The sequence below is a fragment of the Galendromus occidentalis genome, unplaced genomic scaffold (assembly GCF_000255335.2).
Source record: "Galendromus occidentalis unplaced genomic scaffold, Mocc_1.1 scf7180000077522, whole genome shotgun sequence".
Lineage (NCBI taxonomy): Eukaryota > Metazoa > Arthropoda > Arachnida > Mesostigmata > Phytoseiidae > Galendromus > Galendromus occidentalis.
The window spans coordinates 236,284-249,988 of record NW_003805510.1 but is presented as its reverse complement, the minus strand read 5'-3'; the positions used below and the strand labels follow the sequence as shown (position 1 = coordinate 249,988).

General features: G+C 50.9%; 2 protein-coding genes across 2 annotated transcripts; one reads left to right on the top strand and one right to left on the bottom strand.

The window, feature by feature from the left end:
• Positions 1-6,262: 6,262 nt before the first annotated feature.
• LOC108864817 (hepatoma-derived growth factor-related protein 2-like) lies at positions 6,263-10,560 on the bottom strand. The gene is made up of 8 exons (XM_029112621.1): positions 10,534-10,560; positions 9,232-9,430; positions 9,026-9,156; positions 8,660-8,919; positions 8,458-8,551; positions 7,316-7,527; positions 6,924-7,139; positions 6,263-6,809 (listed from the first exon to the last, which is right to left on the bottom strand). Exons 1-8 carry the CDS (start codon positions 10,558-10,560, stop codon positions 6,263-6,265), a joined length of 1,686 nt encoding a protein of 561 aa, XP_028968454.1.
• Positions 10,561-11,172: 612 nt separating this feature from the next.
• mbf1 (multiprotein bridging factor 1) lies at positions 11,173-12,488 on the top strand. Its single transcript, XM_018641071.1, has 4 exons — positions 11,173-11,344; positions 11,575-11,626; positions 11,943-12,103; positions 12,229-12,488. Exons 1-4 carry the CDS (start codon positions 11,279-11,281, stop codon positions 12,379-12,381), a joined length of 432 nt encoding a protein of 143 aa, XP_018496587.1. The 5' UTR covers positions 11,173-11,278; the 3' UTR covers positions 12,382-12,488.
• The last annotated feature ends 1,217 nt before the right edge of the window (positions 12,489-13,705 follow it).

The following is a 13,705-nucleotide window of genomic DNA, read 5'->3' as shown; positions in this document are numbered from 1 at the left end:
ATTGGTTGTTCTCGTTTCAAGCAACGTCGAATCGACGACCAGATTTGCGCGACGATCTCCGCACTTGCGAACTCCCACGTCCAAGAGACTGCGCAGGACACCGGAGAAGTTGTCTCGAAAAGCTTGAAGTACGAGATATCCGAGCTCGAGTCAGACATCGCTTCGATGGAGAGCTTTGTGGCAGCGGCGCGTCGTGACGAAACCGAATTCGCTGCAAAAGATGGATCAGAGGGGCACGACGCCGCAGACCGACCGAGGCTACCCGAATCGGGAGAGCAGAGAGAGACCATTGAGGCACGGACCACGTTGTTCCTGCTGAGGAAGAAGCTCGGAGATGTCCAGGAAAAAGTCGCAGCTTTCGGCGAAATGGATCGTCCACAGAATTGGAGCGATCGTACAAATTATGAGGAAGAGCTCGAGCAGGTGACCAGGAAGTTGAGGGACAACGCAGGTGTCTGGGTCCCCGATCGTCACCATGAGCAGTTGGATGGTCTACTGCGGAAAGCTCCCAAACCCCGGCTCGTATCCGAGGGGACAATGGAGACGTTGTCGCGAATCTTCGATGTTTCCCGTGAGAAGAATTGTCTCGGAAAAATCGAGGAAGATGCGGCAGACCGGGTGTTGGAAGGTTTCCGGGAAAAATTCCTGCAGCTAGCTCCGAGGGGAGAGATCCGCATCTCGGAATCTTTCAAGGTGAGCATCATACGACGCAAACCAGAAGTTCCAAACAATGGATTTCACGGAGTCCCGGTACACTGACGCAGCGCGAGAGGGTCCCTCCCGATGAAGTCACCGATGGGTCTCATTTTATGTCATTAAGGGCTCACCCCAATGGCACCCTGTGATCAGTTACGACTGTATATCTTGTTCTGAGTGGAAATATCGATGCTCTGAGCCTTTATCAAAAGAGGAAGGTCGGTACGCTCCAGGGCGCTGCGGTACCAAGGATTCGTATCGAGTTTCAGGATGAGCTCAGATGCGGACTTTCGCAGTCTTCGAGGAAGGGAAGGAAGAGACGGAAGACGGCCAGGCCGTGCGGCTTGGTTGAGAGCCGGCACGGTATTCTGGTGTCTTTCAATTCCGCTGTTTGTGAACCCAGACCGCCTAATTCGCTATCGGGTAAGCTCTAGTCCGTTTGACAACATCGTATTCCGATGGGCACCGCGAACGTCCGCGAAAAATAAGAGATTCTCGATTCAGGTGGAGAAAAAGCGATCTTGGCACTGTCGGCATTTGTTTCGCCAGCGGTGTTAAATGCGCCACGGGTGCTTTCCTTCGATGAAGTGGATGCTGCAATGGATTTTTCAGCTCAAGCACAATTCACGAGTTCGTATCCCTAAACGTGATCGAGATGAGTAGACCTCATTGCAGCTGTTCGGGATATCTGCGTCGATATTAGCGTTGCGACTTTATTCAAAACAGGATTTTTGAAGACCTTCAACGCCGATTGCCAGATTTTCATCGTCAGCCACAGAGGTCTCGGTGACTCTCTCGAGCCAAATCAGCGAGTCCTCATCTAGGCGTTGTAAGTGGGCCAAATGTTGATTCCTCGATTCTTTGAGCGGCGAACGGAAGCTCCTCGGAAGCACGAAGCCGTCGTGCCCTCAGATGAAAGAAACATGTGCATGCCTCCTCACCCTGATAATATATGAGGAGGCATTCCTAACGGAAAGTCGCTTAATTGAACCCTAAGGCGCGAAAGAGTGACTCCTTGAAACCCGCAGTCAAACTTTCAGCGAGAAACCAGCTTCGACGTCTCCCCTGCCCGTGATTTGACCAGCTTTTGTTCGCGGATCAATTTCAAGGCAGGTGCAAGAACAGCCCAAACCGACTTCGTCGCGGCTTCCGGAGTTGAACTCGCGTCTCAGTTCTCAGTGGAGTACATCACGAGCAAGCTCAAGCGAGATACCCCTACAATAGTAGCTATGAATGGTACTCCGAGACGAGAAGCATGGCGTGAGCGGGGTGAGCATCTCCGGGTTCTGCGCGGATGACACTGTCTCAAGTAAACCCTCGGCGCTGCTCGATATCTTATGGAATCCAGCGAGACTCACCGGTATCTCTTGTTTTCAGGCATGTAATTCGAGTTCTGATGGGGGCTCGTCAGCAGGCGGGCCTGCATATTCCAACGCTCTACCTGAACGACTGCTTACTGGAGTTGCAAGCATCGAGTCGTCCACCAATTGTGCACAATTAGTCGGTTCCGCTGACTGAAAAATGATATTCGATTTCATCCCGCTCATTCTTACACTTTTAAGCTTCTTAGATCACCCGACAGCGAGAATCTGCATCTGTTGTTTGTGAAATTTCGGTTATATGCCCACATTTGATGCCAGAGCGGGATTTTACGCGGAGATATATAAGAGATAATATAAAGGCGTTATAGTTAGCGACCGAGAGAAGTTATCATTGCGATTTCTCGAACAACCTACGCTCGCCTTGTGGATTCGACGACATACGTTTCCGAAGCTCTACTGGCGCTTTTCTATGGATTCCAAGCGAAGGCTCCACGAGCGCCCGTAGAGCAAGACGCCGATCGACTTCGTTCCAGGATGGATGCCGCGGGCGGCGGAGCACAGCTTAGCAATGTCTGGGCACGGAATGGGAAGAACTCTCGATTTGGTACGGTATCGGTGCATCATAAGCTCTGCGAATGAGCGCTCTCTTGGAGAATCGCCGCTGCAGAATTATCCACAGCCCTCACATGCACATGCGCTTGCTCGCTCCCCCTGCTCTGCCCGTGACCCTCATTGCGGCGGGAAACCTGGGAAGGACCGGGTCTATCCATGATGACCTCAATCGCGGAGCCTAAGGCTCAATGAATCTAAGGTGTCCCTGGAATCGCGAGTCTGTGCTCCGTTATACGTAGAGAGTCATCTCACTCGTCTCCTTTCACTTTATTCTCCTGATCGATTCAGAATCTGTCAGCGAGTTATGAATAAACCATTCCATTCCTTAAGGAGGAGTTTTCCGAAATTCTGTCCGATACTGCGGCGTCGTGATATACAGGCTCCGGAGTAATTTATTTCGACAGCCAATCTGTCCGAGAGTCTGCTGTCGGCACCGTTGTTTTTCCCTCGGGTATTAACGACTTTCGAGCATCGACTACGTTACGGAGCATTCTTCGTCTTTCTCGCATGCTCCAGAACTGCTGAATTTGCAGAAGTCGATTATGAGAAAGACTATCCCCTCAATCATCGTGCTCTTAGTGTATGTTGATCTCTCTGCAGGTTAGTGAGGACGGAATTCTCGAGGCTTCGGCTCGTTTTCTTCCGGTGGGCGTTTCGAAATCATATTTCTGACTCGACTTGGGTCTTTGCCTGCGCAGAAGATCGACGGCAGCTCGGGGGAGGATCGAAACCCAAGCGGGATCCGTTGCGTGCCTTCAATCCCTGGTTTCCGGAAGCGATCGCCCCGCGAGGAAGGCAAGCGGAGAACGAAGATGTTGTTTCGTATCCCACGACTGAGCGACCGAGGGCTCGCGAGGACTTGAACCCGATCTTCGACAAGCTATTGAAAATCGCTGAAATAGCCGATCCCCTCGTTCCGAACATGAACATCAGCCAGATGGGAGTGGACATTCAATTGGTGAGTCGAGTAAATGAGTGAGCACGCTCAAAACTCGTTCTCGCGATCGAAATTTTCACGAAAAGACACTACATGAGCGTTTAACCCGGCCAGAGATGGATGTCAGGACTGAGTACGGTCAAAAGATCGAATGATGTTCTATACTACGACAACTACGGACCTGATACCAAAGCCATCGAGTTCAACGTTCGTACGAAAGATGTGCGAGTTTACCTGACGTGAGTGCACCAAAACCGCTCCCCGTCTTCCTCCCCGCAAGGGTTTCTTCGTCATATCCGGTGACAAGAGTTCTAATTCCCCCGTATCGGGGTCAAACAGCTACCAGGTTGGGACTTTTTCGTTTTTCTACACTTACTCGTCCAACGGCTCCGTGTACATGGACGAGATCGACGTCAGAGCACGGTTCGCCTTCAATACTAAGACTAATCATACTACGTTCGATACGCTGAAGGTTCGTATCCGCCCCGCTGGCGCTAGATTACAGCGCTGAGACGATATTCAGCTCGGAAGATCCGATGCTGAAGATCTCTTTTCTCGGGAGGTGTCAGCATATGGGTTCGACGCCTTGTGATAGATAATAAACTTCGATATTTATTCCCAACAAGATCACGGACCGTACCCGGCTGAGGATGGATCTTAATGCGCCAGGCCAGGATATTTTTACGGGCATCGTTGAAGGATTTTTTTCCAAGGATGTCGACAATAAGGTCGGTGGAGCAGTCTGGGACCTGACGGGTACCACGAGCTGTTAGAAGACATCGGCTAGGCTATGCATCAAAGTTTTGAGCCATCTTCCTCTCCCCTTCAGATACTACCCGCCATCAAGCAAATGATACAGTATGAGCTTTCGCTCGTTAACATACTGGCAGTCCTCGAGAAGTTATCCCCCGGGGCAAACTGAGGCTCCAATCGATCACTGTATACGGTAGGGCTCTCTTCCGAAGACGCATTCCTGAAATTCTGGTGTCGTGAAAGAAAACACCACAGATGCTTGATCGGAATTCAACCCATTTATTGGATAATTTCCGTAAGCTGAATCGACAAATGGAAGCATGCATGATGGATGAACCAGGTGATATACGACCGCAATCATACAGCAGATGCATCATTATTTCACAATTTTTCCAGCTACGCGGTCCATGCCGAAATAATTTCCAGAGTAAGATTCTCGTCAGCCAGAAATTCCACGGAAACGTGAATTCTCCACTATCTGAGAACGCGGAAGCAGCGTCAAATTGCACAGTATGGATGGAAAGAGAGCAATAAATGTCTTGTTCCGCGACTTAAAATTTTCGTGAGTGCGACTAATCGTATTTCTTCGCTACTGACGAGTACTGGTTCGACGACGACTCGAGACAGTTTCGATGGCGCTTCGATTATGTTGCTCGACGTGGCCGTCGTCGGTGACGTATTCGCCGCAGAATATTCCTTCCACGCTTACTTGCTCGCTCGCTCGCCCATTTACTCATAAATAATGATGATCGAAGAGAAAACAATGGAAGGGAAATCATGATGATGACTATCTCGATAATAATATAGAATTTGTATATATGAACTATCTTACAACGATAGTACAGATGAGAATTGACGGCTTTTCCGCTCGCTCCGCATTCAGCCGTGTTTACTCGCAAGTCGATTTGTTACGCCCATCGAGAGATCGTTCCGCGCGTTCATTGTTGATTTCCGTCGGTTCCTTGTCAGTAGTTGACTCCCGTGGATCCTCCTTGGGCATGAAGCCGTAGTAGTCGGGTTGCTGCCGGAAGACAACTGCACCGATGTCTATGACAACTGTTTCACGTCAACCAAGAAGCGACCGAAGCCTGTTCGTTGGCAGTAAATGGCACCTGAGCTGACCGTACCGAACTCGCCTTCAGTTCCTAACTAAATACGATGAATGATTCATCTAGGTCTGCAATCATAAAAACATTAGATAATTGAAATGCACCTCGGGAAGAGCATGTTTTCATAACGCAGGCTATTAGTTCGTGACGGTTCGAGATTAGGTAGCATATCGGAACGCATGAAGGACCTACAGCGAACATAGAAGGATTCTCACAATGGGCAAGCTTGTGAGCGGATGCAGTCAGCAGTGAGCATCACTCACCCGTAGGGGTCGTGATATTCGTGATGATTGGGGTTAATGATGGCTGGTGTAGTATCTTATTGAGAAGCGATGCTCAGCGGTTCCCAGACTTTTCTCTTCCGATCACCCCGAATCACATGGGCTCCGGCCAAGGGAAATACGAGTACTTCGACATCGTCTGACAAGCTCTTGTTCTCGGGAGAAGTAAATGGGACGAACAACTTGGGAATTATGTCCCGTTTCCGGCAGTCGGACGGAATTTCTCCCGTGCCCTAGAACAAGCTTCCCCTCCCCGCGCCCTCCCGAATCGTGATTTCCCCCTAAGAGATACCGCTCGCGCTTCGATTGGATGTGCCCACCGAATGTTCCCGCAAGAGAGGTTGAAGAAAACGTGTGCTCCTGTGTTTGGTGACTGTGGGTTTCCGGATGTCATGATCGCTCAAAGCCAGCCAGTCAATCGACCGAAGGAATATGTGGGTTATGGTTGACAGGTCATGGGAGGAGGACTCAGCCGCGGATTAGTTGCAGGAAAGTTAAAGCGAAACAAAGGCCTCCACCTCGATACCCGCAAGCTGGCAGGGGAATCTCAAGCTACTTGTTGCCTAGAAGCCGCCAATACTGTTCGCCCATTTCGGGTCTCGAGCAACCTACGCTATCAGATGAGTCCGAGTAAGAGTCCGAGTCCTCTTTGTCTGAACCGGTTTTCTGAGATGAGCCTTGAGGTGAATGAGGCGAAGTTAGTTGCACGTTCAGCTGGGGCACCAACGTCACTGGCGGCAACTGAGGCTCCTGCTGGGCTGATCCAGCGATTTTTGTCGGCGAACTTTCAACGACGGGTCTCGTCGGGGCAGCGGAGCTCGCTGCCGTCGCTGCTGCTGCCGCCGCCGCCGCCGAGGTTGTCGTATTTGTTGTTGACACGGTAGATGATGAGATCGGCTCCGATGGCTGCGATGAGACGAAGCTCCCGGGATATTCAACCCATTGGTTGCATTTCATTTCAACCAGACCTTCAGAAAACTGGCTCCGCTTGTTGGGCTTCCCGTATCTCTCCTTCGTCTCGGCGTTCACCGGGAGGAGATCTTTCGCGGTCAATTTCGCTCGCTCGTGGGTACCGTAGAAAAATATGTTGTATTTCACCCTGCGTAATTCGAATACTGGAGTTAGGCTCTGAGCTCCTATGAGTAAATGACATACGAGAAGGCGAAAGAGAAGAAAAAGAACAGCCTCTCGGTGGGAGACTCGCATAACTCACGGCTTCGCATTCGATGCAATCCCGTTGACTCTGGCGGGCCAGAATGGATATCCCTTGACTTTCGCGAAGACGAGTTGCCCGGGGGTATATTCGATTACTTTCTCGGTGCTTCTCTTATTCCCTGCTTGAGATCCGCTGGATCGTTTCGTGATTTTCGCAGCTTTTGGCTCAGTGGTAGACTTTGATGATGTATCCAACGAAGAGTCGTCGGCAGTTCTGGAGAGCAAAATCCGTTCACCTAAATCAAATCCTCGAAGGAAATCTTCCACGACTGTTCTCGAGTTCGGACTTCTTTCGAGGCAAGGCCAAGAATCTCGATCCATGTCGCTGTGGTGGGATTTATTTAGTCTCGAAGTGGCAGGGAATCCGGGAATCTCCTGTCGTCGAATTACCTCATATCCACGGCATCCTTCTTCTGGACGGAATTCCTGCGTTGCGGTGCGTCTTCGAGATAGCGTTCTGGAGCCTTTTTCGGGGGAGACAATTTACGTTTCTTGATGGGAGATGAAAACGCTTCCTGCTCGTTTTTCCCGGTTGGAGCGGCTGCGGCAGTCGAGGCGGCCGCGTCCTCATTCGACGCTGCAGGAGCGTCACGCGGGGGCTCCTGTTGATTGAAACGGATTGAATTACAAAGGGCTGGATCGAAGTGGATTCGTTGCGGACGAATCGCACTGTGGTTCGAGGTTCTACGGCTATCGACCCGGAGTTCCGAGGAGCCGTTCATACCGCTCGCCGTACGTGGCTCGGAAGATATTTCGGAGGTCCCACTGAGAGGTCTCGAACTCTTTCACCTTTAGGATTCCCATATCGATGCATTCGACGGGAGCTTGCGTCGACGAGAACAGAGGATGACCCATGAACGCTTCGGTGTCAGACAAGTCCGGGTCGTCGAGCACTTCACTCCGGATGGCGAAGGAGTCCGTGAAGGGGAACTCGCACCAATCCGAGCACAACGACACGGCACATTCGTGGATCGCCGTAGAGACACGACATTCGATCCCGCCCGTGAGGCTTCCCCATTCGAGTTGCAATTTGATCTTGTGCACGCATCTCAAACAATAGTGGTATCCGAAGACGTCGAGCAACCACGACGAAACAAAGTGTTCACTTAGAGTTTGATCTACGAAAACTTTCACGTAGCGGTCACGGATCAGCCCGATCATTTCAGTGTGGTTTCGCCCTTGTGTCCGAAGGTGGTTTTCCGACTGGAGTATATTACCGAGCATCCGCATAATCAAACGATTGCAGAGCGGCTCCTTTTCGAGCGCGCATGGAATATGCTCTTCGGACGACATCTGGCCATCACAGCTCCAGATTGCGAATGATTCGAGCAATAACCGAAGAAAGTGGCCTGGAGCCCCCTCTCTCGCCGTTTCACTTGCCCCTAGACTCCGGGTTCTCGACTCCGACGCGAGCGCCAATTAGCCCCAGCTCTTGGATTCGAGTACAACTCCGAAAACTAAGGAACACACTCTGACTGATGGATGGCCGCGAGAGGTGGACGGAAGTTGGATGGGTACTCGCATTCACTTACTCGTCTTTTTATGAGCGGTAGGCGGCCCATTTCCGCGAGAGACCGCTCGCTGTTCAGATACTCGTACACAACCGGAACGGCACGTTCAACGACACTGCAAACAGGGGAAAAACTTAGAGATCGATAAACTTGGGACCCTGGCGATCCGAGCCATGATCCATTACGCGATTCCAGCAGCCACAGAGAAGGAGCAAGGACTCACTCGAGCGTAGATTTCCCTTTTTTCGAACTGTCCTCCGCGTCGAAGGCCGTCTCCTGTGAGTCTTTCTTGAAGGAATTAGGTACGAGGATCTCGTCCGATTTCTTATCAGTAGAGATCGTTTTCTTAGTCCCTCCAGCCTCCTGAGAGTCCCGCTTGCTCTCTTTACGCTCGCGTTTTGCGATCGACGCGGACAGCCCCCCCGGAGGAGGGGATCGTCTTTTCGGTGGATCACGCGGCGCTTTCGGTGGCGCTTGTGTTATCTGATTCAATAGGAATTTCGGAAGCTTTAACAGGATAGATTCGTACACAAGATTCTTCGATCTTCATAAATGATTACTTGAGCGACAAAACTCGAACGAAACCTACCGATTCAACCGGTTTGCGTTTACGCTGAGTCGTCGCCGGTTTGACGGCTGGCGTTTTCTTCACCGTCGTGCCAGGGATGTTGAAGACGCAATCAGCTTTGAAATTGGGATCTTTCTGAATGGTATCCATCGCTGAAAATTAATTGGTATTATTCACCGCCCATGTGTCATGAGCGTTAAGGATACGAACCGTCTACTTCAACTGACCTTCCGCGAAGAACTTCCTCTTGATTCTGCCATACTTTTTCTTCGTCTCATCATTGAAGGGCAGTAGATTGCTCATATTAAGAGCCGTCGTTTCGTGGGTTCCAAAGAAATACACGTAGTAAGTGCCCTCGACTTTCGATTCAACTCGAGCAGGCCAATACGGAAAGCCGCGAAGTTTGGCGAACACCAAGGATCCAGCCTGTTCAATGAAGAGAAAAAACGGTAAAGCATCAACAACTCCTGTGGAAAGCGCGGTTGCAGGGGAGATGTATCATTGGGGGACTAAAACTCGTTGAACTTCAATCTTAAATTATTCTGCCAGGATATCCCGCGCGTCTTCGGGTTTTTTGAGCAGTCCCACTGATACCGATGCATCGAAATCTTCGAACAACTCGCTCCGGCCCGGGGGATACGAAAAAACGCCCGCAATACATGGTCATTCTGAGGATTCTTCATGAGCGCATTCCGAGTCGCTCAGCCTACACGATCAAGCGCACACATGGAAAAACCTTTGGACGAGGCCGGGGAGGACGGGCAAGATGGGATGCTGATGGCCTAGCCGTACATTGAATAATTCGGACGGTGGAGTCGTCCCTCGCATCGCTGGAGGATCCGATTCCCCCCGAGAGATTGTTGTATCGGAGGGAGATGACTCTCGAACGCCCGACGGTGGCGGGAGTCTCATACAGCCCGGGAAGCGGTTGTGAACGGTTCCGCGGATTGACTATGCGGGGGACTCGACGTAAGAATGGGAATCGAGTTTCTGGTGGTAAGTCCAATAAGCGTTCGCAACTCTCATCATCCCCATCCAGAGCGGAACTTCCGTCTCTCAATCGTTCTCAAGTAAAGTTTCGAGTTTGCTCTAGAACAGGAACTCGAGAACTCGGCCGAGCTCAGGTACAATGGAACCGTCTACCGGAGCCGAATTTAATGGAGAGTTCCCCAATAAGATAGGCCCGCTACTCGTAACAAGTGAATTCAATCGTTCACAACGAAGAATGACCGGTTCACGCTCTCCAGTGAGGCAGCGTTCAAATAAAGTTTGATGGCGCCAAAGGCGAGTCGGCAACGATCATATTGCCGGAGTGCGATCGAGCTCTGGCGGATAAGCGCGAGCATCGATCAGTCCGATAGGGAAAAGTGATCACGAGGTTCGAATTCAAATGCTGCCTCAGCAGCGAACGCTCGACCATCGATTCGAGAGGTACTTCGATTTACTCCACACTGGTCCGCCGATGTTTCATAGAAGGAGGGATCTATCAACGAAAAAACCAGCGTCCCCGTGGTTGGCCGTGCACTTACCTTGAAGTTTGTATCGTTCTTCGCCATGTTTTCACTGATCCTTGATCCGAGAATAACTTACAACGGCGTTCCACAATGAGTTCCCGCGTATGAGAGTCTCACGCTTGTCGTTAGATCCTCTCCTCACCGCACGGATCCCCACCACAATGATGGCGGTGCCTCTTGCATTTCATGACAGCTCTCCGTCGCCAGAGTTTCCGAGCTTTAGGCGAGCCCACAGCTTCAGCTCATCGGGAGTGCGAACCGCGCGACTGAACTGACGCAGGATTCACGATCACAATTTTTGATTTGACAGACGAGCGACTTCCGCTCCGTCTCGTGATTCACCTGAATAAGACGCTCTCGGGAGCATCGCTCGATTAAAGAAAGTCGAGGAGTCAATGCGAGCATGTGACACCCGTTCCCCAGCATACACGAGCGGGATTCGCTCCCGGAGGACCAGGAGCGCTCCCGAGGAAGCTTTCGTCTGACGATCCCAATCGTTCGGCCCGAAAACCGCACATGAGACGGCAAGCCGGACTTTCCGAATGCGGATTTCCGGCTAAGAGTTCAAATCCATTCCGCTGCTGCCTTCCGCAGATTAAATTCCAACGAGCTTCGTCTTTAAAGACCTGCTCGTGACGGAGCAGGAATAACAGCACGCAGGCAGCCAGCAGCGATTCGATCGCCAACAACTAAAAAACAGCGTAAAGAGTTCCGAGCTAGGCATTTCTATCTTCGCTATTCCCGGCTCAAATAACTCTCCATGGATACCGAAACCCTCATTCTCCGCAAGAAGCCTGTGAAGGGCTCGCAGATGAAAAGCTCACAGGTAGGTATCTGGCGATGAGGACGATCAGTTAGCTCATTTCCTTCCCTGCTCGGAGCCTTTGGCGAAATAAATGTTTCGAATCGCCCCAGCTGCTCGTCACGTATCTCTTCGGGGTCCATCCTCTTCCTTCGATGGGCGGATCTAGAGAATAGAATCCAGAGAATCTCTAGAATCTAGAGAATCAAAGAAGATTGATTAACATCGATTTCTTTAAACTTATCGATTTTCAGGCAATCAACCAAGCGCAGAGAGCAGGACTAGAAATCGAAACCAACAAAAAATGTAATTTCACGCTTCTGGATCAATTGATGAAATAATTCTGGTGAGGTCTCCGATGGGCTGAGAGGACCGTACGGTACAGACCTAGAAATATGTGCCAGGAGACGGTTGACTACAGGGGTTGCGTTCAACTGTTGAGTGCTTCCCCCGAGACTGGGCAAATGTCTCCGTAATCTGGCGATTTCGCCGAGCTGCTCTTCCTGCTTCGCTGTCAAGCAAACGCTCCGTGTATATTTTCATGACTTGTATACTTTCTTGTACCAATCTTTCGAGCTCTCGTGGCTGGAGAATCCAAGCTCACCTCTTGATATTCGGACAGACAACGCGGGCTCCAACAAGCATCCCGGTACGAGCTTGAACGCGGCCAAGTTGGATCGCGAGGACGATGTTCTCAAGCACAAGACCGTCGATCCGGACACTGGGAAACTCATTGCCCAAATTAGGCAGCAGAAGGGTTTGACCCAGAAAGATCTTGCTACCGTGAGTCCTCTACCGCAAATGAACTAAAGACTCTCCCGGATGCGACCTGACTACACTCAGGGAGTCGGGAGCGCCTCATCTAGGGGAATCTGCACCGATTTCTGAAAACGAGTCTCTCTTTGTAGAAAATCTGCGAGAAACCTCAAGTCGTCAATGACTACGAAGCCGGCAGAGCCCTGCCGAATCAGCAGATCCTCTCGAAGATGGAACGAGCTCTCGGAGTGAAGCTACGGGGGAAAGACAAGGGTCAACCTCTGGGAGGACCGAAGAAATCCTGAATCCTTCCATCCGAAAGACATGTTCACCTGCTTGCGATAACTAATATACAGACACAGTTCCATGCAATCTCAGGTTTGCAGTTCTCAGCTGAGTGGAGCTGTCAATTAAAGAGCATATTTCCTGGTTCCCCTATTGTTTTTCATCGACGAATCCAGTGATGATGCCTGCGTGGATTTGCATTGCTTGGGCGTTCCTGGGTCATCCCGTCCAAGCTCGATCGGAGGCTCACAGTGATGGCTCTCCGAGGTCTCAATTGGTGCGGGAAACAAAGAATTCTCCCTGAAAAATATCGGGGACTCATAATCGAGTGACGCCGGAAGCTGGACATCGGAAGATCTGTGAGCGATATACGATCCTCCGAGACACTAGAAGTAATCGGATCCACGAGCGTTGATAGATTCTCCAGGAAAATAATGCTTGGATGCTGCCCCTTCGATTCCATCATTCGGCGGATAGGCGGCCCTCGAAATCGAATGCAGTTGAAGTACGATCTCGATTCTCGGTGAAGACGACGCGACAGACTTTTTTTTTGGGGGACTTCCATTTGACCGGATTGAATCTTTGGAAGCGAGTGGGTATTTGAGCAGAAGAAGAGGTCCTCAAGCTGTAGGTTCGATTCCGTGGAACTGTTTTCCCAAGGACTGGTAGTGATAGAAGAAATCTGTGGACCGTCACCCAGGCTCAAGTCTCAGTATTCACTTAGGTATTCTCGGGTGGGTGAAATCATCGCGCGTTCGGTAGTCCCGACACAGGCACTGTACCGAAGGCGTGAAAGCACATTCATTCCGAACTATGCTGGTTCCGAGCCGAGACTGGAATTATACGGGAGGAGGGGTCGGTCGAGTTTGCCGAATCTTTCAATTGCGAGGTCCCTCAAAGAAGAAACGATAACGACCTTCCTAACTCTGTTATTCAGAGTCTGTCCCATTCATTGGTCGATCCGACAAGGCCTACCAATGACCCGTGAATCAGTTAGGATCCTGAGTCGCCGTCATCTTACTCAGCGTAACCTCGGGCTGCAACGACGGCGGTCGACTGCTTCTATGCTACTTGGGACTCTGTGTACAGACGTCCTCGACACTATTGTGCGATCCACAGAGAAGTCGGTCGAGTTGCGCAAGCGTCGGAGCACGTGGGTTTTCTCCGAAATCTCAACCAGGTGAAGCTCGAATGGAATGGCGGGTCTTCGGAGCTCTGCGGTTTCGGAGCTATCTCCGACATTGATGCATGAGAAACAGACAGCTATGCATGAAAGAGAAAACCCCATGACACCGCTCCATTCGTCGTAGCGCTCAATACTCATGACAAGAGCGATTTTTCTCA